General features: G+C 31.6%; 1 protein-coding gene and 1 long non-coding RNA gene across 4 annotated transcripts; one reads left to right on the forward strand and one right to left on the reverse strand.

Moving 5' to 3' along the window:
- Positions 1-5,331: 5,331 nt before the first annotated feature.
- On the forward strand, positions 5,332-24,002 carry LOC127736471 (rab-like protein 2A). Of its 3 annotated transcripts, none has more exons than XR_007998975.1 (9): positions 5,332-5,445; positions 8,062-8,091; positions 10,395-10,474; positions 11,810-11,889; positions 13,708-13,819; positions 17,019-17,116; positions 17,565-17,648; positions 19,695-19,978; positions 20,031-24,002. XR_007998975.1 is itself a non-coding variant. In XM_052247024.1 (8 exons), exons 1-8 carry the CDS (start codon positions 5,348-5,350, stop codon positions 19,788-19,790), a joined length of 678 nt encoding a protein of 225 aa, XP_052102984.1. In that variant the 5' UTR covers positions 5,332-5,347; the 3' UTR covers positions 19,791-24,002. The 3 variants fall into 3 exon arrangements, 1 of the variants encoding a protein (XP_052102984.1); XR_007998974.1 differs by having other exon boundaries at positions 19,695-19,952; XM_052247024.1 differs by having other exon boundaries at positions 19,695-24,002.
- On the reverse strand, positions 23,545-26,398 carry LOC127736472 (uncharacterized). The gene is made up of 2 exons (XR_007998976.1): positions 26,194-26,398; positions 23,545-23,652 (listed from the first exon to the last, which is right to left on the reverse strand). It is a non-coding gene; the product is annotated as an uncharacterized LOC127736472 (long non-coding RNA).

Below are 26,398 nucleotides of genomic sequence, written 5' to 3' on the forward strand. Positions count from 1 at the left end.
CGAGAATTCCTTTCTTGATACCTGTAAATAATCAATATACAATCAGCTGTTACCTATATAATGTGATTCTATCTCCGTCATTTCAGTCATTTCAAACTGACATTACATCTACCTGTTGATTGAAAATTTTCTCACTATAACAATTAGCGAATACAAATTCAATTATAAATTTAGGAATTCATATTTAAATATTAATAAATTTGCATGTTAGAGTAGATTTATAGCATGTTACTTTCAATGATTAATCACAATAAAGACAAAATTATTTCTTTTAAATTGACTAAGTGAAGGGGAACAACTCTAAAACAAATTATAGAATTTGTTAAAAAATTTCTGGTTACAATCAATTTGAATAAAATTGTTGAGACTACAAAGCAGGAGTTATTTCCCTTCCATCATTTCAAATTAACATATTGTGCAATAATAAATATATAAATATTTATATAAAAAGGTATTAAAAAAAACAAGAACAACTAAAATAAATAGCTGGAATAGGAAAATTAACAAAAATGGTAAAATAAGAATTTATTACATTCATAATGGACAAATTCATATTTTTTAAAACAGCTTAATTTATTATATACATATACATGTATGCTTAAAGAGTGATTAGTTGTGTAAATATTAAATTTAGTTTCAACTAGAAATTAATAATAAACCTTCATTTTAATTGAACACTATTCAAAACCTTTCATAACCTTCCAAAGATGTAAACATTAAAGCATTGGCTGAAATGGAGAATGTTCTTTTTTAATAAAAGAGTTTAATGAAAGGTGTTTAATTATATAATCATATTGGGAAGTTGACACTTTACAATTTTTTTCCTTTCTTATAATGAGAAGCATGTTCAAACTGTAAAAGGACATACATGTGTATTTATTTAGAGGATCAATTATGATCAGGAAAAAAAAACCAAAGACATACAACAATAAATAAGATAAACCAGTTAGCCAGACTTGGTACAGGCTCAAAATGTGGTTTGTTTTTATAAACAAGTTTAACATGCACACAATGGGATGACCACTGACTTAAGGATATAAAAGTTAACAAATTATTTGTAAAAATGTGCTTGCTACTGCAGGAAGTTTACTACGATTGCCAAAGCATTTGGTTGCATACTTAAAAGAGGCATGTGATTACAACTTGTAACCAAATATGTATTTGAGATATTTTTTGCTTGAATTTTGTTTTACCATGATGCACTAAACTGTCTAAACTGGCCAATAACTATGTGCTTTTGTCTAGTGTTATGTTGACTAAGCAGTTGTTTAAAACTTCTATGTCATTTGGTCTCTGGTGGAGAGTTGTCTCATTGGCAATCATACGGTACCACAACTTCTTATTTTTATATATACATGTTTTTCCATCATCATATTAATACCTGTAGTAAGAATCAATAAAGATATGATTTTTAGATTCCTGTTTAACTAACATATGAAGCTTCAGGGAGGTTTACATATCATTTGTACCATCTGAAAAAGTGAAAATTCAGATATAAATTTCAAAACCTTCACTAAATATTCACAGAAAAAAATACACAGTGGTGGTTCAAAGGTTTTGACCTCCAAAATTTTTGCAAAGGACCAACACAATTTTGGTATTTCAAAATAGAAATAAAGAAATAAAAGTGAGGATAAGCAGACTATCTTCAAGGACTCTGAAAATACAAGCCAGTGTGTAAGGAATTCAATAAAAACATCCAAAAAAGATGATTGCTACAAAGGTATAGAGCCAGGAGCCCCAATAAACAGCCCTGTAAAGTGTAAAGGTGTTTTTTTTTAATTTCAATTATTAAAGTAAATCTGATATGTTTATATTGCTATAAATGTATGATATTTGAAAGTATAATACGTAAAACTGTATCTGCTTCTAACTATAAAGATATTAGCCTAAAACAGAAAACTATAAAGATATTAGCCTAAAACAGAAAACTATAAAGATATTAGCCTAAAACAGAAAAAGTTTTCAGTTTCACCCATTTTCCTAGAAATTTTTAACTTTTTCCACTTTTTTCATGATTTTTATGTGTGGCGCCACTCCTCCCCATTGAATTTTTTGTTGAAAAGTAAAGAATATGGTATATAAAGAATATTTCAGCAAAAAATAATTTGTGGGCTAAGGGTGGCTGGCACCAGTTATTTTTTCAGATATTTTGCAAAAAATCAGGATTTTAGGAAATTTACCTTCATTATGATATCACAAATACATGTTCCTCACTTATGATGTAGTTGGTGAAAAATCTTTTTTTTCTGTGAAACTATTGGAGATTTTAGCATATATGAGTTCATCAAATTTTCACCTCATTTTCACAGTGAAAAACAAGAATGTGTCCATAGTACATGGATGCCCGACTCTCACTATCATTTTCTATGTTCAGTGGACTGTGAAATTGGGGTCAAAACTCTAATTTGGCATTAAAATTAGAAAGATCATATCATAGGGAACATGTGTACTAAATTTCAAGTTGATTGGACTTCAACCATCAAAAACTACCTTGACCAAAATCTTTAACCTGCAAACTCGCACTATCATTTTCTATGTTCAGTGGACCGTGAAATTGGGGTCAAAACTCTAATATGGCATTAAAATTAGAAAGATGATATCATAGGAAACATGTGTACTAAGTTTCAAGTTGATTGGACTTCAACTTCATCAAAAACTACCTTGACCAAAAACTTTAACCTGAAGAGGGACAGACAGACGAAGGGATGCACAGACCAAAAAACATAATGCCCCTCTACTATCGTAGGTGGGGCATAAAAATCAGATTTTTAGGGCCAAAATTATGAGTAAGTGAACCAACTCCTTTCTTGATGACAAAAACAAGGTGTTCAGTAACTTACTTATGTACATTCACAAATATGGCTAGGTTAAAATAGTTTTGTGAATAACCAATATTCATATTATCATCTCAATTCAATTTACTTTTGCCAACTGCAATACAATGTTTGAGACGCATATATACATATAGGGTTAATAGATTCTGAAAAATTTCTAATGAGTATTTGGTTTGAATTCTTCAACTTGTTAAAGAAGCCTGTGAGGATTAGAAATATAAAATGAATGAAGAAATGAGTGCTATTCAGTGTAAAATTTCATTGTATCGAGTTTGCCATTTACTTGAATTTCATTGAAAAATAATGGTCACATTTGTTTCTAATAAAGTACAGATATTTTCATAAAACTATTAAAATTAAAACTTTTTCACTCTAAATATATAAGAATTATTTGATTTTGTTTATTGTGGTCTATTGCATTTTGTTTCTGTCAATTTCGTTCATTCTGTTTTTGGATTTTACAGGTACAGTGCACTAAAGACTTTTGACTTCACTTCTGTTTATACTCATTAAACCAATAATCAGATAATATTGTGTGAACAATTCAAATCCATGGCATAGTTACTTTAATTTCATGAAATCTTCTTATTGTATGATTTAATTTCACCCTAATTAAGAATGGATGTTATGTGTGTCCAAAATTAGGGAAACTCTGTTTTTTTTTACAATTATTCCAAAGTCCAGTGATTTTGTGCATGCCTTAAAAAGACAGTGAGTTAGCTTTGAATAAAGGGGCAAAATACATTTCAGTTTGAACAAGACTGTCAAGGATGCAGCCTCATGCAAAGCAAAATTTAATTCATTTTGATAAATTTGCCTTAAAATGAAACTTATAATATGTAATGATAATGATGTCATAATTTTTATAGAAAATGGTTAAATACGATTAATCATGGGATTGCTAACCACCTTATCGCCATTTGTCTGTGATTACTGGACATCACATAGGTTCTCATTATTGCAAATTTTCAGGTCAAGTGTAGTAGATTTCCAAATAGTAATAAGGTCTATCATAAATGTATCCTTGAACGTATCAATTTTCATCTTTTCAATTTTAAACCTTCATGAAAGTTGAAACTGAAAGAACGATACTTTGAATGTTACATTTTAAATATAACGAAATCAGGAATTGCATCTTGGGCCACACAGACACAGCCGATTCCACTGTACCGCTTTTAATTGCATGAAGGCATCAAAGCAAAAATTAAAATAGTTTCCTATTTTCAATGCATCAAAATAATTTGGACTATTTACCATGTTTACAGGCACTTTTCACGAGAAAAAAATATACCGTTATCAAAGGTAGAAATCTGTTTTGTTGTATTTTACAGAGACTTTCACATAGACAAGTGCCTGTGATATATAATTATTTAAACTGTAACTTTTTGTATTTCTCTTCTATTTACGACAAATGTTTATAGCTTTTTACCATTTACATTAAAGTTCATCATAACAAATGGACAAAAATGGCTGTATTTACACTCAAAAACTACTCTGTGTACAGACTTACCTGTCCAGTTTGGAAAGTTTTAAGGCCTGGCATCCACTAGATATATAAAAGTTAAATGCATTTTGTGTTTCAGAAAGATGAAATCTTTTTTGGATTTTGATGGCCATTTTTTTTCCTTTCTGCAGAAGGTGTAAAAATGAACTAAGTTGGGATAAAACTTTGAGATGCTCCCTCTCAGGTAAAAACTGTATTGTATTGTATTGATTGGCCTTGATTGACACGGACAATAGACAGACAATAGGTATCTACACAACTATAGGTGAGTTAAAGGGTTTAACTGAGTGCCAGAGTGGACAGTATCAAAGCAATTCAGGTGTTTGTTTATTTTTACACCTTCTGCAGAAAGGAAAAAAAATGCCCATCAAAATCCAAAAGTGATTATATCTTTCTGAAACAAAAAATGCATTTAACTTTTATATATCTAGTGGATGCCAGGCCTTAAAACTTTCCAAACTGGACAGGTAAGTCTGTACACAGAGTAGTTTTTAAGGTGTAAATACAGCCATTTTTGTCCATTTGTTATGATGAACCTTAACAATGATATGGTCTTGGTTTTGTTGTATTTTTCACCAGGATTTATATAAGATGGAAATATGCCTCAACTGACGCCTCAGCAGGTGCATAACTTATTAGCACTGCAAAATCCTGCAACAACTTTCAAGGCTGCAAACTTGAATTTTTCCGCGCCGGAAGTTTACAAAAATTGTAACTGAAAAATCAATTGACGGAAAAAGTCGTGTTCTAAAAATAGAATAATATTTATAGAGAATTTTGGATTCTCCCCCATTGTAGCTTTGGGAGCAATGTTTGCACTATAGTGTTATGGTTGGATATTTTTCGAATATGTTGAAGTGTTTAAATTTTTTTTTATTTCTTGGATATTTTTCAATCGTTTGAATGCCAGAAATTATTGACTTTTGACAGTGCCGTTTGAAAGGGGATTTCCAGTACGGAACTCATATCCCATAATGCTTCGCGCCACATTCCAGCAATAACGATAATGGCGAATGTTGCACCTGACTACGACAAAGCCGGTGATGATGGCTGTACTAAGGTCAAAGTAATTTGCCTAGGAGACAGTGCTGTTGGCAAATCAAAGTATATTTCATTAACTATTATATAAAAAAAATCAAAATCGCCAATAATAATGATTACCGTTTTAATACGCCAATTATTGCTACCCTACTACCACTTAAAGACACAAATCATCACCCCCCTTTTTTGCATTTTCCCACTTTTGAGTAATTTCCTCCTGAAATGAGGTTAGATAAAATTGGTAATGTTTCTCTAAGGCTTTCGACATAATTCAGTCAGTTAGTAAAACATGCTGTACCAGTAGAATCCTTTTTTTTCAGTAATGGTGTTTATGATCATACTATTGTCAGACTATTGATGACGTCCTTTCATTAGCTTTCAGTGAGGGACGACAATTTGATATTGAAAACATTTAGTTTGAAAGTTACGCAATAAAGGTTCATCCATCTGATGACAGTATACATGTATAGCAGTACTTCAAATCAAATGACTGAAATGTAGTCAAGTTGAAGTTAAAATGCCATTGATTTGAGTAAAATAAAATTTATCCCTATATTTAGCATTTATATTTCGGGAATCATGAAACACCTTGAATCAAACAACATACTTTATGATTTGCAACACAGTTTCAATCAAATTCAGGGCAAATAGATCTTGCGAATCCCATATAATTTCACTAATTCACCAGCTATCATCAAATAACGATAAAACATACAAACCAATCTAATCACGGATTTCGCAAAAGCCTTTCATAAAGTTCCACAAAATCTACTACTATACAAACTTGAATTTTATGTAGTATCTGAACAAGCTACAAATTGGATAAGATCTTTTCTATGAAATCAAACACAATCAGTTATACTAGAAAACCATTGGCATTCCTCTCACAAAATACCAGTTACATCAGGTGTTCCTCAGGGCACTGTATTAGGTCCAATACTATTTTAATCTACATTAATGACGTACCTGATTATATACATCACACTCAAATCTGGCTCTTTGCTGACAACAGTATCATTTCCCGACAAATAAAATCAACATCATATTGTCTCAAAGACCGACAAGGGGCAAACGAGAACAAGACTGGCTAATGCAGTTCCATCCTGACAAATGCAACATACTCTGAGTCACCACAAAGAAAACACCTATTTATTTTTATTATAATATGCAGGGTCACATTCTTGATTCAGTTGAAAATGCAAAATACCTCAAAGTAACAATATCATCAAATTTGAATAAGAACAAACACATTCAAAACATTACATCTAAAGCAAACAAGACCCTGGCATTCGTCGGAAGAAATCTCAACATAAGCTCAGTGACTATCAAAGACCAAGCTTACCAAGCCCTTGTCAGGCTAAAACTAGAATACTGCTGCACTGTCTGGGACCCACCATAGTAAAAGTTTACAGACTTGCAGCAAGATAAGTATGTTCTAAATACTAATATACTGAAAGTGTTGCAAACATGCTAAACACACTTCACTGGCCACCATTACAAGAAAGAAGACTTAAAAGCTGATTAAACATGTTCCATAGATTAGAATCACTAACAACAAAATTGCTATACCATATACTGACATCCTTATTAAAAGTAAAGCAAAGCAAACACCAGTGCTAATCATGAACAAACATACAGACAAATTCGATGCAGCAAAGACAGTTACAAATGTTCTGTCTTCTGCCAAACTATCAAAACCTGAACCATTAGCCTGCAGTACCACTACTGAGTGCTTCAAGGAAAAACTCACCAGAGAAATTCTCCTTCACATTTACCCATACCTTCATGCATAATCTATATTTTGTTTTTATCTTAAAAAAAAAAAAATTAGAATTGAAAAATTGTACTTACAAATATAAAAATTGGAAAATCAATATGAAATTAGAAAATTAAATTTATTATTATTAACAAAAGTGTTAAATCAGGCATGTGCTAGAAATTAACTTTCTGTATATGAAGAAGAAGAAATTAATTTTAGTGTTATTTTAGGCATTTTATACATGTATTGTAGGTACCACCAATATGGCTTTGTTTACATCTCCAAATTTACTCCTAGTACATACAAACCTGGGCACCTGGAAAAGTTTTCAAGGCATGACAGGAACCAAACAAATAAAATAAATGAATACTTTTTATATTTTAGAAAATAAAAAAAATATATCCTGGAAATTTAGAGAAATTTTTCGTCAAAGCCGAATTTAAGTTTTAAAAAATGTTAGAGACGTCCTCTCGTGTAATAATTGAAGTTAATTGTATTGATTGACATGTAAATCTGTAAAATCATAAACAATAGATAATAAGACAACAATAGGTGTTATAAATTTTGTAAATGGGTGGACTGTAAATGTATCATATATTTCAGGAGTTTATTTATTTTACCATCTTCTACAGGCTTGCAAAATAAGAACCTCAAAATCCAGGAAAGAATATCAAATTTGGAGTGTAGCAAACAAACTTTGTTCAATCTTTATCCAGATGTTATTTTCAACATTTTCTTTTAAGACCATATAGGAATAAATTTAATCTTGTAAATCAAAATTCTTTCAAATATGTCCAGGTTGGATGTTCTATGACTGTAAATCACATTTTCTATTCAACATACATATATAAAGTGAATATTTTAAAATATTTTTTGTTACTATAGTTACTGTTCATATAAATCAATAATTTCTTTTGTAGGTTAGTTGAAAGATTTTTAATGGATGGATAGTATCCTTTATGAGTATTTTATGCAAAGAATGTTAAACATTACATACAACAGAATGAAAAAGATTTTAATATTTGTTGTGATAGTTTAAGCACTTATATTTACTATACAGTAAGAGGAGCAAATCAATTAACAAAAAGATGTAAAATTTTAAACTTCATCCTGCTACAAGTAAATAATCTATTGCATTGTAACATTCATTATATTCCTTTCATGGTCAATTAACTTAGATAAAAGATATTAGATATACGTCTATTAGACAGCAGCACAACAGTGCAATAAAGCCAGAAAATAAATTGAGGTCAATAATAGTCTTATATAAGTATATATACAATACTTGTATAAGGGTATGGATGGGGGGTAGGGGGAAACATCATTTCTGGATTCTATATATTTTTGTAGACATTGTATTCTAGTTCTTTTTTTTCGTCCATTATTCTCTTTTTATGCCCCTGCCGTAGTGGAGGGGGCATTAAGTTTTACCCTTGGCCATCTGTACGTACGTACGTCCCAAAATTGGTTTCCGTTCTCTAACTTTAGTTTGCCTCAACCAAATATTATGAAACTTATACACAATGTTTATTACCACAAAACACAGATCCAGTTTGAATTTTCGTGGCGTCATTTTTACTGTTCTAGAGTTATGCCCCTTTACAAATGGAAATATTGCTGAATTTATCGTTTCCGTTCTCTAACTTTAGTTTTCCTCAACCAAATGTTATGAAACTTATACACAATGCTTATTACCACAAAACACAGATCAAGTTTGAATTTTGGTGGCGTCACTTTTACCGTTCTAGAGTTATGCTCCTTTACAAATGGAAAAGTTGCTGAATTTTTCGTTTCCGTTCTCCAACTTTATTTTTATACGACCGCAAAAATATTTTGGGGTCCTATATTGGTATGACGTTGGTGTCGTCGTCGTCGTCCGAAGACACATTGGCTTTCGCACTCTAACTTTAGTTTAAGTGAATGGAATTCTATGAAATTTTACCATAAGGTTCAATACCACAAAAGGAAGGTTGGGATTGATTTTGGGGGTTATGGTATTAACATTTAAGGAATTAGGGGCCAAAAAGGGGCCAAAAATAAGCATTTTTGTAACTTCCAGACATAACTTGTGTGTTAGTGTATGGATCTCTCTGACATTGTACCACAAGGTTCCATATCACAAAGGGAATGCTAGGATTGATTTTGGGGGTAATTGCCTGAAAATTTTAGGAATTAGGGGCCAAAAAAGGGGCAAAAACATGCATTTTTCTAGTTTCATGACAATAACTTGTGTGTAAGTGTATGGATCTTTATGAAATTGTACTACAAGGTTCCATATCACAAAGGGAAAGCTGGAATTGAGTTTGGGGGTAATTGCCCAAAACGTTTAGGAATAAGGGGCCAAAAATAAGCATTTTTCTAGTTTCCAGACAATAACTTGTGTTCAAGTGTATAGATCTCTCTGAAATTGTACTGCAAGGTACCATACCACAAAGGGAAGGCTGGGATTGATGTTGGGGGTAATTGCCTCAAAATTTTAGGAATTAGGGGCCAAAAAGGGGCAAAAAAACAAGCATTTTTCTAGTTTCAGGACAACAACTTGTGTGTAAGTGTATGGATCTTTATGAAATTGTACTACAAGGTTCCATATCTCAAAGGGAAAGCTTGGTTAATTGCCCTAAACGTTTAGGAATTGGGGCCAAAAAACAAGCATTTTTCTAGCTTCCAGACAATAACTTGTGTTCAAGTGTATGGATCTCTCTGAAATTGTACTGCAAGGTACCATACCTCAAAGGAAAGGCTGGGATTGAGTTTGGGGGTGGTGAATCATTAGGGGTTTCAAAAAATTTTTGGGGGGGGGATTTTTTTTTTCCTTTTTCTTCTTTAAAATTTTCCATTTTAAATTGGTTATTTCTGATTTATATATAAAATTCTGTGTCAGAAACCTATGCTGTGTCAAATATTTAATCACAGTCCAAATTCAGTGCTGTATCAAGCTTGAATGTTGTGTCCATACTTGCCCCAACTGTTCAGGGTTCGACCTCTGCGGTTGTATCAAGCTGCGCCCAGCAGAGCATTTTATTTATTTTAGCACCCCATTATTCTCTATTCTTTATATTTTTTCCCCGTTATTTAAATTTTATCAGTTATTCTCTTATCTGTAAATCCCATCAATAACCCCCTGTATCTCAAGCTTATAACTTCCCTGAGTCTAAGACAAGTTGTTTATAAATTTTACAACCATACAAGTTATTCAGAAATATTAGTAACACAGTTGTACAGTTATTATTCATGCCCTTAACAACACTTTCAGTAAACCTCAACAGTTATCTACCTTTGCATTAACATTATTCAATTATGAAACAGAAGTCAACAAAGAAAAAGTTTCAGTTGGTAAGTTTATTTCATGAAATGATAAATATGTTCTTGTTGTCTACACTTGATTTTTTCTCAGAAAATATTCAGACATATATTACAAACCAGTTTTTATCTGACCATATAAAACTTTCTTGAGTTTCTGAACTGTTATTGATGCATTTGGAATAAAAGTAAATACCTAAGATCTATACCATTAACACAGTGGCTACCAAATGACTCCCACCCTCACTTTTCACAGTTTTCAGATTTTAACCTCTGAGAATGACATTATGTTATCATATTTTCACAACAGCATATCAGGAAAGGGTTAATGGACCATGAATTGCTAGCTTGAACTCCCTGTTGTCAACATGGTTCAGCTTTGACAGTTTGAAACAATATGGATGACCATATGGGCCATAAAAGAATGGCGGTTGCAATCACGATTACAAATGGGATTTAGGATTAAATGACTGATTTTCAAGTTTTTGTCTTTTATCATGTAATCTATAATAGTTAGGTTTAAACTGTAAACTGTAAACAGTAAAAATGATCAGTAATACAAAATCTACAAAATCACCAATATGGCTGAAACTAGTTGATGACTCCTTTTAGTAGGTAGTGCCCTCACTCAAAATGCTCAAATCAACTGATGATTTTTTTACCAATTTTCCAGTTTTTGGTTTTTTGTCTACAACTGTGATAGAAAGGTAGAAACTGCAAGCAGCAAAAATGATTAGCAAAATCAGATTTACAAAAATGCCCATATAACCACCCATTTGATGACTCCTTATAGATATAAATAATCATCTATACAAGATCTACAAATAGCCCCTGTGACTTCAACAATAGACTGACTCCTTATGATTGTACTATAAGTTGGGTATTTGATTGTGTTATTTTTTTATATATATATATATCTTATATATAGAGGAAAATACCAAGGGGGCATTCAAAACTCAAAAGTAAAAAAGAAACTGACATGGCAAAAAACAAAAAAAAACACGAAAAGACAAACAAATCCACAAAATGAGAAAAAATCAAGATTAAGCAACACGAACCCTACAAAAAACGAGGGGTGAATTTAGGTGGTCTTAAAGGGTAAATGTGGACAATTTGAATTCTTAGTACATTATGATAATATTTGTGTAAAATTACCAAATCATTGTTGTCCTTTTAAATTTAAGTCCCATTATTTTTTCTTCTGTCTTTGATTGACTGTTTTAGGCTTCAGAAGATCAATTTAGAAATTTAGCTCAGACCTTTTAAATTAACTGGTGAAGTCTCAGTTTCTACTTGAGTTCAATCAGATATAAGAGGAACAAAGGAATTCCATTTGAATTACATTTCTTTGTACTAAATTATTTGCAGATTTTTGGGACACAGCAGGACAGGAAAGATTTAACAACATGCATCCTTCATATTATCATCAAGCCCATGCCTGTATAATTGTGAGTATTTTTTTCACAAAACTTTTCTAGTGCTATATTGATCCCAATCTGTCTTAAGTCTGTATTGGTATTTCGTGCAAATTCAGAATTAGTCTGAGTATGTGTATTTGAAATAATTTGTTAAAGTTTGTGATTAGGCAGTGTCGGATCCAGAAATTTTCATAAGTGGGGGCCCACTGACTGCCTAAGAGGGGGGTCACTTCAGTCATGCTTCAGTGATTCCCTGTATAATCAACCAGATTTTTCCCATAAAAGGGCGGTGTTGTCGTCCGAAGACACATTAGTTTTCGAACAATAACTTAAGTTTAAGTTTAAGTGAATGGATCTCTCTGAAATTATACCACAAGTTTCCATACCACAAAGGGATGGTTAGGATTTGCTTTGGGGGGTTATTGCTCAAACCGTTTAGGAATTAGGGACAAAAAAGGGGGAAAAACAAGGGTGTCCTGGTTAATGGACAAATACTTTAGTACAAAACATTATTTAAAGCAGTGTAAGGGAGGTATTTCAAATACATCATTTGAATTACCTCCCTTACACTGCTTTTAAATTATGTATAAAGTAATGGTTAATGAACAATTAAGATAATTTAAAACATTGTAAAGGAGGTAATCCAAATACAACATTTTGATTACCTCCCTTACACTGCTTTTAAATTATGTTTAAAGAAATGTATATTTATAAAGGAAGACCAGTAAAAATATCTGCAAATGTTGCATCTTTTTTTTTTACCAAAAAATCCATATGAAAGATTTGACACTATATTTTAAATTCTATTATGAAATAGATTAAGTTAGCACTATGGTAAATTTAAATAGGTAATTATGGTTGCAAACTCCATTGGAAATTTGAATTGAGATTATGACCATATCTTGAGGGAAAGAATTTTTTGGGGGAAAAAAGGGGGGGGGGGGGGGGGGGGGGGGGGTAAAAAGAAATTGTGGGTGGTCAATTTTTTCACATTTCAGATATCAGAAATTAAAAAGAAAAATTCTTCAAATTTTTTTTTTTTTTTTTCCCAAAAAAAGTGTGTGTAGGGGGTGGGTAAATACGCAACAGCATAGTGTATTGCACAAAAGCAAAAGAAAAGGGGGGGTAAAATTTTTTATTTTTTTTTTGTGGGGGGATTCTGTGTCAGAAACCTTTTATGTGTCAAATATTTAATTATAATCCAAATTCAGACCTGTATGAAGCGTGAATATTGCGTCCATTTTTGCCCCAACTGTTCAGGGTTGGACCTCTGCGTTCTTATCCAGCTGCGCTCAGCGAAGCAATTTATTAAATTTTGTAATGTGACATAACAGTGCTAAGATGTCTCTAGTGTATTAGTCATTTGCTTTTGATACATGTAGGTAGCATAAAACAGATCCATGTAGGTTTGCTTTCAGCTAATGAAATTGCAAGATTATTTTTTTAGAAGTAGGATATGAAAGACTATACATGTACCACAAATATTTATGTAAATTAGCTTAGACCTTTGCGGAGTTATTGACAAATTCTCACATATTCTGATATACTGTAAATTCAGAAATTATTTCGTGCATTTATTATTTCAATTTTTGAAGAATGGACAAAAATGCTAGATTAATTTTTTGATTTCAGGAAAATCTGCATTGAGATATATGTATCAGAGATCAGAATGCGAGTTCTTACTATTGCGATAATCACCAAGTCACATTATTCGCATTAATAAAACCCTCACAATAATTTCTGAATTCACAATAATCAGGCCATTGAGGATATATTGACCAGAGACACAGTAAATGTATTGATGATATCTTTATACATTGAAAATGATAAAAACAAATTTACTTTCAGGTATTTGATACAACAAGAAAAATAACATATAAGAATCTGCCGAACTGGTTAAAAGAATTACGAGAGTATAGACCTGAAATACCTTGTTTATGTGCTGCCAATAAAATAGATGGTAAATTTGTTTCATATATACATACTTTTGTTCTATAAACTTTTATAGTCACTATGACTGCAAACTCTGTCATGAATTGGAGCTTATATATTTAAGATGATAAAAAATAACATGGAAACAGCTAATGCTTCAGTAATTCAGAGTATTTTTTTTATAGATTCAAGACAAAAACCTGACAAACCCTACTTAGATATAAGAAGATGTGGTATGAGTGCCAATGAGACAACTCTCCATCCAAGTCAAAATTTATAAAAGTAAACCATTATAGGTCACATTACGGTCTTCAACACTGAGCATTGGCTCACACCGACAGTAAGCTATAAAGGGCCCCAAAAATTACTAGTGTTAAAACCATTCAAACGGGAAAGCCAACGGTCTAATCTATATAAAAAACGCGAAACGAGAAACACTTATGAACCACATCAACAAACGACAACTACTGAACATCAGATTCCTGACTTAGGACAGGTGCAAACAAATGCAGCGGGGTTTTAATGGTACCAAACCTTCACCCTTTTTCTGAAACAATAGCGTAACATCACAACATAGAAAGACACACTATAAAATATCAACTGAAATAGCTTAACTCAATCAAAGGACATATTAACACCATTGAACATACACTGAACAAATAAATTTGACCTATGATACAATGTAAATACAAAATAGATAAATTAAGGGAAGAATAATAAAAGTAACATGTTATATCGGTATGAAATGTTAAACAATTAAAGAAAAACAATATGCTCGAACAAAAATATCAGCCATTTGCAATAACTTTAAACACAGGTAAATGAAAATAATTTTGTTGTTAGGTATACGTGTACAGTTCCAATAGAGAAAGGGAATATTTTTACAAAATAAATAATTTTGATGTTCATAGTACGAAGTGAAAATTTAAAGTAATATCAAACACTTATCAAAGCTGGTATATAGACCAGATTTAACCCTGAATAACATTAAATAACAAAAAAGCAATACAATTAGTATCAACAGGTCAAATAAACAAGAAAGTACGATTTGAGAGTACTCGCAGTTACTGACAGCTAGTTAAAAGCCAAAACAATTTATAATAAAAAATCATGCATCAGAGACTAAAATCAACTAAAACACATCCCAGGGATTTAGTATTTTAACGTCATGGACAGTCAAAGAAGACATGACTAGTGCAATGCCAAAAATAAATGTATCGACAGACAGTAGGATAGTTAGGAGTTTAACCTCTTTATAGATCAAAACGAACGTGGGTGTGTCTTTATACATCCTGTTTGAAAAGAATACAAATTTAGTTATGTTTCAATTTGCTGATGACAAAATCGATATTAGTGCCAATGTAAACTATATTCAAAGATCTGATTACAACATTGGTAAGATAACCTTTACTAATAAGTTTGTTTAAAGGTTCAATGAGTTTACTCGGATCACATAGTGATTTCCGCGCTTTAAGTACAATATTACCGTAAAATTTAGGATGTGAAATACCGATTTTAATCAGTTTTCTTCAAATACAGCCAAATTTACTAATCAAATCTTTGTATCTATGAAAGAACTTAGCAAAAGTTTTACGCAATTTATGGTAACGAAATCCCTGACTTAATAATTTACCAGTGATGCATTGATTACGTTCGTTAAAATCTATGACATCACTACACACACGGGCATAATGAACGAGTTGGGATATATAAACACCGTATGATGGAGCCAAAGGAACATCGCCGTCTAAAAAAGGAAAATTAACAATAGGGAATGAAAAATCGTCTTTTTTGTCTTAAATTTTCGTATGGAGTTTTCCTTTAGAGATAAAAATGTCCAAATCCAGAAAAGGACAACTACTGCTGTTTATGTTAGATTTAGTTAAATTAAGTTCTATTGGGTAAATTTCGGTAGTATATTTAGAGAACTCTGGATTATTTAACGAAAAAATATCATCTAGATAATGGAAGGTATTGTTGAATCTATCAACCAAATGTAACAATGACGTGTCTTTACTGAGTTTGGTCATAAAATGAGATTCATAGCAATACAGGAATAAATCTGCTATTAAAGGGGCGCAGTTAGTGCCCATAGGTATACCTACTACTTGTCGATACACTTTATTGCCGAAACGTACATATGTGTATATTAAGTCTTTTATTTTAAAGCAAAAACATGTTTTTCTCTGTATGAACTACATCAAAACACTATGAATTGTGCAATACAGTGGAACCTCATTTGATAATTTCTGTTTGAAAAATGAATTATAACTCTGATATTCAGTTGAATTGGTTGATTTCAAAATCTTGGTTAACTTGAGTATATTTCAAAATCCTTCTTGGAAAAATTGCCCTAACCAAATGTTATGAACCTTATACACAATGATTATTTCCACTAAACACAGATCAAGATCAAATTTGGGTTGTGTCACATTTACAATTCTCGAGTTATGTCCCTTTGTAAATAGAAAAATTGCTAAATTTGCTGTTTCTGCACTCTAACTTTACTTTTTTCAACCTAATGTTATAAAAATTAAAACACAATGCTTATTACACCAACACAAATCAAGTTTGAAATTTTGGTTGCGTTACTTTCAGCATTCTCAAGTTATGTCCCTTTATAAATAGGAAAATTGCTGAATTTACTGTTTCCATACTTAAACTTTACTTTTACCACAACAAATGTTCTGAGACATAAACACAATGCTTAGTAGCACCTAACAGAGATCACATTTGAATTTGGGTGGTGTCACATTCACTGTTCTCGAGTTATGTCTCTTTCTAAATGGAAAAATTAAATGTATATTTACAAACAAGGCATCGGTTTCCCATCCACTCATTCTTCTATTATCTTATCTTAGTATGTATTTATTAAGATCCAATGTTTGTATATAAAATAGATTTGGTTTCAAAACAAGTTCCAATTTTTTTTATAAAATCTGACAAAAGCTGATTATAATGTATTTAGATCCATTATGTAAGGTGACACACTTTCATTCTTCCTTATTTTATTTTTCAGCAAGTTACATGTAGATTTTGCAGAACAATTTTCGACAAACTTTTTAATTTTGATGACAATTACATTTTATTTAACATTATTGTTCAAGTTTACTTTCATAACTACCATACTTTCACTTTCTATTTTACAAATTAATCTAAATTACAGCAGTAATCTCTTCAGTGTTGTTCTTTCTAACAGTCATTATAATTTCTGATTGTGTTTTCAGTTGATGTGTCAGTGACTACAAAATCATTTAATTTTGCCAAGAAACACAACATGCCATTTTATTTTTGTTCTGCATCAGATGGAACAAATGTAGTGAGGGTAAGATTTTAATAATGATAAAGTTACTCATAAATATGAATAAAAGAAGATACCATTACAATTCTAATTCAGATAGTATTGAGTCATTCTTAATATTTCAAAATAGATTACATATATAGAATGAATTACAAAATTCAGTCCATATAGGCATGTTTATATTTGCGTAATGTATAATTATTTTCATCTTTCACCTATGTTGTTTCAAGGAAATAAATTGTGTTTTTTTATAAAAAGACAAACTTTGTTCTAGGAGAAAAGAATTTAAATCAGATGTATACATTGATTTATAAAAATTGGTAAATTCTGGTACCGCATTATGGATTGTTGTCACCAGAGTTTTTCAAATTAAACATTGATTTTAATCATTGTTCATCATGTCTTATTACTTTTATTTCTTACGTTACAGTTACATAAAAAGCATATTATAAATTTTACCAATATTTTTCAGTTATTCAAAGATGCTATACGAGCAGCAGTTGCCTATAAAAATAACTCAACAGATTTTATGGATGAAATCATGAGAGAATTAGAGGTAACGTTTTGTTTCTAAAGTCATTAAGGCATATAGATGGGGGATCAGGCTGTTCTCACTCGTCTTTTGTCGGAAAATATTTATATTCATGTGAAAATGTGCAACAAATTTGACTTCAGGAACCACCTTCCTCCCCTTCTTTTCCAGATTGAATTCCTCTATTTTAAAAATTCGAGATCCCTGTCTTAATGTCATAAACAAGTACACAAGACCATGACTTAATGTGAGTGGTATAGGAACTACTGTAAATTCAGAAATTATTGAGTGCATTTATTATTGTGATTTTTGAAGAATGGACATAAATGCGAGAGGAATTATTGCGTTTTTAGGAAAATATGCGTACGAATATATTTATCAGATATCAGAATGCGATAATTTCTGAATTTACAGTAGTTAAATTTATCAAAGATAATCAAATACATACACTTGACTTTATATCATTTTTGCATAAAGCATATAGTTTAATTGAAAAATAAGAGAAGCTTTTCTTGATTGTATAACTGTAATGCAGTGACTTCTGTCAAATTTCGTAGTTGTAATTGAAGCCATATACAACTATTTCCATTGCATGTCTGACAGGTTTTTCACAAGAAATTTTTTTGAAAAATTCTCTGTTTACTAACTTACTAGAGAAGAAGTGGGCACAAAAAAGTGAGAAGCTTGTGCTCTATTCAAGTCTCCAAGTCATTAATGAAAATTCTCATCAATATCCAAGTTCCATAAATAAATCTCATGGATTAAAGAAGATATGGCACATACATCAGTGAGAAAGCGACCTAACTTTACAAATCAAAAGATATCCATTACAAAACAATGATTAACAATATCATTTAAAAAAATCCTTACAGTACTGAAAGAAAGCACAAAGGATTTAAACTGTATTTTAAAATAACCCTTTCAATATAATTGTTCATATGATATCATGTGTCAGAACATAGTTTATCTAATTGTTGTCTCGCCTTGACGGAGTCAAAAAGCGAGACATAGGTATGCTGTTTCTGGTGGCGCTGACGGCGACGGCATCAACAATGTATTAGTTTGTGATTAGGTCTAGTTCAAGGTGAACCACTAGTGGTAGGTCAATGATATTTGGTATGCAGTTGTATTAGCATTGGCACATCTCATTACCATGAAGATTATTTGGCCCTGCCCCCTCAGTCAAGGTCTATTGACTTTGAAACTTTTCATAGTTTACATGTATTAGTTTGCGATTAGGTCAATTTATGGGGAACCACTAGTGGTAGGTCAATGATATTTGGTATGCAGTTGTATAAGCATTGGCATATCTCATTTCCATGGAGATTATTTGGCTCCGCCCCCCTTAGTCATGGTCTATAGACTTTGAAAATTTTGCTAAGTTAACATGTATTAGTTTGTGATAAGGGCAGTTCAAGGGGAACCATTAGTGGTAGGCCAATGTTAATTAGTGTTCAGTTGTATAAGCATTAGCAAATCTCATTTCCATGGAGAATATTTGGCCGTGCCCCCTCAGTCATGGTCTATTGACTTTGAAACTTTTGCTTAGTTTACATGTATTAGTTTGTGATTATATCAGTTTAAGATGAACTGCTAATGTTAAGTCAATGATATTTGGTATGCAAATGTATTGGCATTTGCAAGTATCGTTTCCATGGAGATTATATAGCCCCCACCCCTGATCATGGCTCATTGACTCTTAAACTTTTACATAGTTTGCAAGTTAATGTTTGTGTTTAGGTTTGTTTAAAGGGAACGACTTATGATAAGTCAATGGTATTTGGTATGCAGTTGTATTAGCATTGGCACTTCTCATTCCATGGAGATTGCTTAGCCATGTACCTTCAGTCATGGTTCATCGACTTTGAATATTTGCATAACTTACATGTTAAAGTATTGCTATTTTAATTTCAACATTTGCATTATCAAAATTACAAAAAGGCGAGACATATCTCTGTGATAACAGTTTATTATCTTTATTTGGATCTTTCTATCTTACTACATGTAAGTATCTGTATTCCCAAAAGGGTTCTGAATAGGAAATAAAATATGTTTAATGTTATCTTTCAGAACTTTGAATTAGAAACAGATAAAAAGGACAATGAAGTAGATAGTGGTTTAGATTCCACAGGAAATTCTGATGAACAGAAACAAACAGCAAGCTGAGACTAGGATAATACTTATTGTTGTTGAATATTTATTTATTTATTCCGGGGAAAGGTGGGCAATGTTATCATGTGTCAAATTGATTTTGTCACATGATAAAACTTTGCCAGGTTGTCACATGATATAACTTTGCCAGGTTGTCACATGATATAACTTTGCCAGGTTGTCACATGATACAACTTTGCCAGGTTGTCACATGATATAACTTTGCCAGGTTGTCACATGATATAACTTTACCAGGTTGTCACATGATATAACTTTGCCAGGTTGTCACATGATATAACTTTGTCAGGTTGACATTTATTTTTGTTAGGACTTATTTATACCTCTCAGCACTTAAGAATTCTTCATATTCTGTTGTTAAGAATCAATGAAAAATGTACAAGTGGTACTTAAAACTATCAAAAAATCTTTCTATACATTCAATGTTTTACCATGTAAAAATTTTAATTTCACATAATACATTTTATGTCACTATTAACATCTCTTGAAAATGGAAGGGTCAGATTATCTTTTCATTTGAAAAAGTGCTGTCAACTAACAGGTTTATTCTTAGGAATGTTCTTCAAACTGACCATTATGTTTTGCTTACACCTATTAATCTTATTCAAATAAGATCCTGTGCCATATTGCAATATGAAGACTCATCGTTTATAAGTTAGTAAAGTCATGGGTTAAGATTTGTTATTGTCCAAAAGAACATGAGGTATAAGTAAGATCCTACAGTTTTCACAATCTTTTATTGTGCTAGCACTCTCTTGTAACGGGTTCTCTCTGTTTCTGTATGCACAAAACATTTTGAAATATGTGCACACCTTGCCGTCATTCTTGTGATCTGTTGTCATTGTATCATTACTTGTCATTGTTAGTCATCAGTATCATTTCCTGAGAAAATGATTGGATAATTTAAGGAAATTGGTAAATAGCTAAAGGAGCACATTGTTCTAGTATGAAAGAAATTTTGTTGAATTTTTTTTTGATGTAATAATCTATTTCATATCAGAAACCAGTTCAGAAAAACTATTCTGTTATGTTCATAATAACTGTATTTATCATATATTAAGTAAAACTGTGGTTTCTGGGTATAAATTATATATATATGACATATAATATATTGCTTTTCATAACAATCAATATAAACCCAGTCAATATTAAAACGTCAGAGTTAAAATTTCAGGGTAATATGAACATATTTGGTTGTTACTGGAAGTAATATAAAAAATTGATATGACACTCTATAAACACAAACATATATTTTATATAATTTTAAAACAAAAACAATAACCCCAAACAGTTGCATTGTGCTGCTTCTGTAGAATAATAGAATAGATTTTTCTTTGAATTTGAAATCTGAATACTGTTAGAGTATGTGGAATTTGTGAATTATCTCCCCTCTATTCTGCATTTTATGACACATTTTTGTAAAAAAAGGCAGTTTGCATCTAAATGTGCTGTGATGTTTAATATTGGTACTTTTTTACATCATGATTTTATCATCGAAAGGTTGTAAAGAATCCTAATACTTATGTTAAATGATTGGTCACTAAATTATCACTGCCATTGTCATCAAACTTATATACCAGGAAATAATATAAAATATGTTCACAAGTGTTTCTGTAATTAAATTTCCACACCGTTCAAGCTTAATTCATATAATTCTTCTTGAACTGACATTAAGTAGCTAAATAATTTAAATCACTTTTTTAAAACTTAACTAAATTTAACCAAGATTTTGTTCAGCATTAAATTGTTCTGAATTAAAAGGTACAATTTTTAGCCTGTAGATCTATTAGATAAAATCTTAAGAACTTACATCTAGGAATGGAGCTTTAATTGTGTGCATGTTGTATTTTCTAAATTAATTTTGATGAAAGTTCTAAAAAAAATAGCCAAACATTTATATATTTGAAAGAAGTAAAATCAACATTAACCATCCATTAGATATTCTCTGAATACCAATGCATATATTAAGCCTTAAACATCCAATATAAATTTTATATTTACTACATTAATGCATAAAGTAGAAAGAATACCCTCATCATCATTATCCTAAATAAACTTTCTAGTACTTCAGTATTGGCATGAATATGTAGAGACATTCTTTCTTACTTTCTGATGTGGAAATTATATAATTGTATTGTTACTAAATTATATAATTGTATTGTTACTAAATTATATAATTGTATTGAAACTTAGTTGAATTTCCCTCAGGCAAAGTTGACCTTAATATATATTTACCTAATGTTGGATATTAAAGAAACTTGTCATGTACACTGAAAACAATGTTATATATGTTTTTATTACTATTGAACTTTTTGATCTGTTGTTTAAGTGTTGTGATTCTTGTATGAAGCTAGTCGGTTTTTGTGAATGAATGAACTTTTGATTGCAATTGTATACTGATCAGATCTTGTGCCAAGTTTTTCCCCATATCATTCACATGTATGTTAGATGCTAGATTTTTAGATTCTGTTATTAGTATATATTACACAATATTTTCATTCAAACAACCAATTTTTTGGGGTACACATTTTAAGAGATATAATACAAATTTTAATTTAAAATTTTTGATAACTGAAGTCCTGCATATAGAAGTAGCTTCTTACAAATATGCTGTTGATAAGAAATTATTTAAATAATTATGATATTTATATTTTTATTGTACCAATGTAATACTTTTTAAACAACTTGATGGTTCTGTAATTGTGCAAACAAATGTCCTACAGTGAACCTAAAAACACTATTTTAAACAAAGAAAGATAGAGTAGTAATGTTTCATTGAAATGTAGAACAAAAATATGAATCAAAAGTTAATTTATCATAATTACATACAATGTACCATTAATTCAAGTATGTACATCAGCAAGGGAGATAATTTGAAACATAGCATATGTTTTTTAACATCTCCCTTTTAAGTAACATCCTGTAAATGTACTTATGAATCACACATGTAAAGAGATCAGAATATATTTCTTCAGCCATTATAACATTCAGCTCTAAACTGGTTTCAGAGAATCTAAATATAATGAGCTGGAAAAGGGTCATAAAGCATAACTGAAGTAACAGTTATCCAAAATATTCATTTAACATTGGAAGATGGTTAAATTGTTCTCCTGCTTAATGCTAACATTAGGAAGAAAGCGGCATTGCATTCTTTGTAGTGTTGTAGATTCAAATTAGTGAACTAGATTTAAAAGGGTGTTCAGCTATGAAAAAGGAAAGTAATTATCATTCTTACAGAATCTCCCTGTATAATTATTATACACTGCATCTTAAAATGCCATTGAAAGTTTTTTTATCTGATCAAAGATCTACATCAATAGATTGTACTCTTGGCCACTTGCTCTAAAATTTATATTTTTCCTTTTGATAATTTGACAAATATACTTTCAAGCAACATAAAATGTAACTGAATGGAACATCTCCCAATTAGTCATAGATAACAGTACTGTAATATGTATTTATTTTCATAGAATTAAAACGGTATGATTTCTAAGGCTGAAACTGTGTTGGAGTTGCTTTTTTTTTTTGTATTTCTTGTCCCTGATTCTAATTTTACCCTTATCAAATTTACACAATGGAAATATTTCACAATTTTGTCTTGATGGAAAATTAGCAAAAATCAAATTTACATGATGGAAAAATTTCATGATTTTATCTTATGGTAATGCGAACTAAGCAAAAATTTCCCACTCATATTTTTTAAACAGGTAGTCAAAGAACAACCAGGTGTGCCAGTCTGTTATCTGATACTGTGGATTTATTTATTTATTTTCATAGCTACCAATTTTCATTGATTGAAGAAAAATCATATTTTCATTAAATACTTTATTTCATGGTTGTTTCAAAGTTTGCATACAACCTTTTGCTAAATTTATACTTTGTTGAACATTGAAATTGGTGGTTTATCTTTACCCACGAAATCCATGAAAATTGGTACCCTACAAATAATAAGGAATCTACAGTAACTTCAATGGTATATTTTAAGGTGGGATATATAGATCTAATGAATGGAGAAGAAAGTATTATGTTTGTTTCTGGTTGTATAAGTTGTTACTATTTTTGTCTGTTTTATATATTTAGGTAAGATGGATGTCAAATGATTTGTGTCAAAACACTGTTATATAGATAGGTATAGAAGTAGATTTTTTATAAAATGTAATTGCCATTTATTGAAAAGTTAAAAGAAATAAGATAAAAAATTGAATTATATTTTGCTTATTATTGTTATTTTATAAAGGTCAGGTTACAGTAAATGAGTGATGTCAGAGGCATCACTTCTGACATTTTGCAGGAGTCTCTAGTTGTGTGGCCTGACAGCATTCAGCTGCAGTGACACACAGGGATCACTCCTGTTATCTTATGGGAGTCTCTATTGTGACCTGACAGCATCCAGCTGCAATGACACACAGGTATTACTTCTGTCATCTTGTGGGAGTCTCTAGTGTTGCCTGACAGCATCCAGCTGCAATGACACACAGGTATTACTTCTGTCATCTTGTGGGAGTCTCTAGTGTTGCCTGACAGCATCCAGCTGCAATGACACATAGGGATCACTTCTGTCATCTTGTGGGAGTCTCTAGTGTTGCCTGACAGCATCCAGCTGCAATGACACATAGGGATCACTTCTGTCTTCTTGTGGGAGTCTCTAGTGTTGCCTGACAGCATCCAGCTGCAATGACACACAGGTATTACTTCTGTCATCTTGTGGGAGTCTCTAGTGTTGCCTGACAGCATCCAGCTGCAATGACACATAGGGATCACTTCTGTTTTCTTGTGTAGTTGTCCGTGTCACACTTGGTTAATTGGTAACTCCTTCTAAATGACTTAACAGAATTAACCAATTTTGCACAGCTGTATTCTTTTACAAGACTTTCAGGCGCGTAGCTGCCTTTACACAAAAAATCATATGCTTGCACATTTTTTTCAATAAAAAATAAATAAATAAATCTGAAATTGAAATACGGATAGTCTTTAGTCTTTACGGATTATCGTGTCGGGCGGTGTTTGTACTTGCAACTACATTATCACATCACAAAGTTTAACCCCCGTAGAAATCAAAATAAAGATGAAGAAGCTAGATTTTTATTTTAACAAGAGGGCAGCGGATAACAAAGCCATAATGTTATATCTAGTATGCCTAGCAAAGATGTAAATGAGCCATGTACGTCGAGTTTACAAGACGTTACTGCAAAGAAAAATAACATTGTTTGACCCCCCTTATCCTGATATGTCTAACCTGACAAATGATGAGTTGTCAAAACATGAAACAAAAGTCAACCTACTGCAGCATGAATGGGAGCCAAACTTGTATGGAAACTACTCTTTCCCATCTAGGTAATTAGAATATGAAAAAAAAACAATTTGACTTTTAGATGTTGAGATATATTAACGGGGGTAATACCCCACCCCCTTCCTGTAGTAACTTAGTTGGCTTCGGTTCTACATATACCAAGAATTTACATTTTCCACATAAACACAAAGGTCTTCATTTTCACAAGCCTTTAAGTCTCACGTGCAGTATTAACATTTAATAATACAGGCTCAATACAATCACCTTGAAAACATCTTAGATTTATATGATCCCTTACTTATAAGTCAAGACTTAAAAGTGGCCGTTCAATTTCATATTCCCATTGTATGTTTGTCCAAAAGACCATTAATTCACATGGGGTATCTGTGTCCCAAATGACCTTCTACGTTTGTCGTAGAAACCTCTCTTTTGATTTGAAAATGACCTTCGTGAGAAACACTACGGGTGTCTTGCAAGAAGAAGGACCTGCTTACCCTTTCGGAGCACCGGAGGTCACCACATTTTTTTCAGGGTCCGTGTTTTCCATCTGTATTTAGTTTTCAAAGTTGAATGTTCTTGTTTGTCCTTTTGTGTCTTATCTGGTCCCGGGTTTGTCATGTGTCCACTGATTGGCTTTGCCCTTCTATTGATTAACGCTTCGGTTGTCGACTCTTCCTGATCTCCCCGTTTTATAAAATTTATTTTATATTTGAAAGTAACCATGTTATAATATATGCAGCAAATTACTGAACTCACTAAAATTTTACTATCTTTTCATGAAAATCTGGTATAGTAAGAAACAGATAGGGTATTTTTCATGTTCAAAGCAGTCACTGTAATTACTCATATGCCTGGAGCTTCCGAGGAATTCGCTTTCCTGGACCACCGTCTAGGGTGCTGCCCTGAATCCATGACTAGGGTGCTACCCTGGACCAGCTGGGGACTTTGAGCGGTCCATAGCCCCCTCCCTTGCCAAATTACTATAAAGTCTACAAGTATTCACAAAATAGAAGTTTGGGCTTGAAGGAATGATGTGAATTTCATAAGCATGGCATACCGGGAAAATGCCAGAAAAAACTTATCATTTTCTGCATAAAATGGTCCACAAACCTTTTGCTAAATTTATACTTCGTTGAACATTTAAATTGGTGGTTTATCTTTACCCACGAAATCCATGAAAATAGGTACCCTACAAATAATAAGGAATCTACAGTAACTTCAATGGTATATTTTAAGGTGGGATATATAGATCTAATGAATGGAGAAGAAAGTATTATGTTTGTTTCTGGTTGTATAAGTTGTTACTATTTTTGTC

The sequence above is a fragment of the Mytilus californianus genome, unplaced genomic scaffold (assembly GCF_021869535.1).
Source record: "Mytilus californianus isolate M0D057914Y unplaced genomic scaffold, xbMytCali1.0.p SCAF_31, whole genome shotgun sequence".
Lineage (NCBI taxonomy): Eukaryota > Metazoa > Mollusca > Bivalvia > Mytilida > Mytilidae > Mytilus > Mytilus californianus.

Bases quoted from the DNA above. Each gene is read 5' to 3' on its own strand.
- LOC127736471 (XM_052247024.1), top strand. From the start codon at position 5,348: ATGGCGAATGTTGCACCTGACTACGACAAAGCCGGTGATGATGGCTGT. The intron at 17,117-17,564 runs GTAAGATTTTAA...AATATTTTTCAG, and splicing joins ATGGAACAAATGTAGTGAGG to TTATTCAAAGATGCTATACG. The intron at 17,649-19,694 runs GTAACGTTTTGT...GTTATCTTTCAG, and splicing joins AAATCATGAGAGAATTAGAG to AACTTTGAATTAGAAACAGA.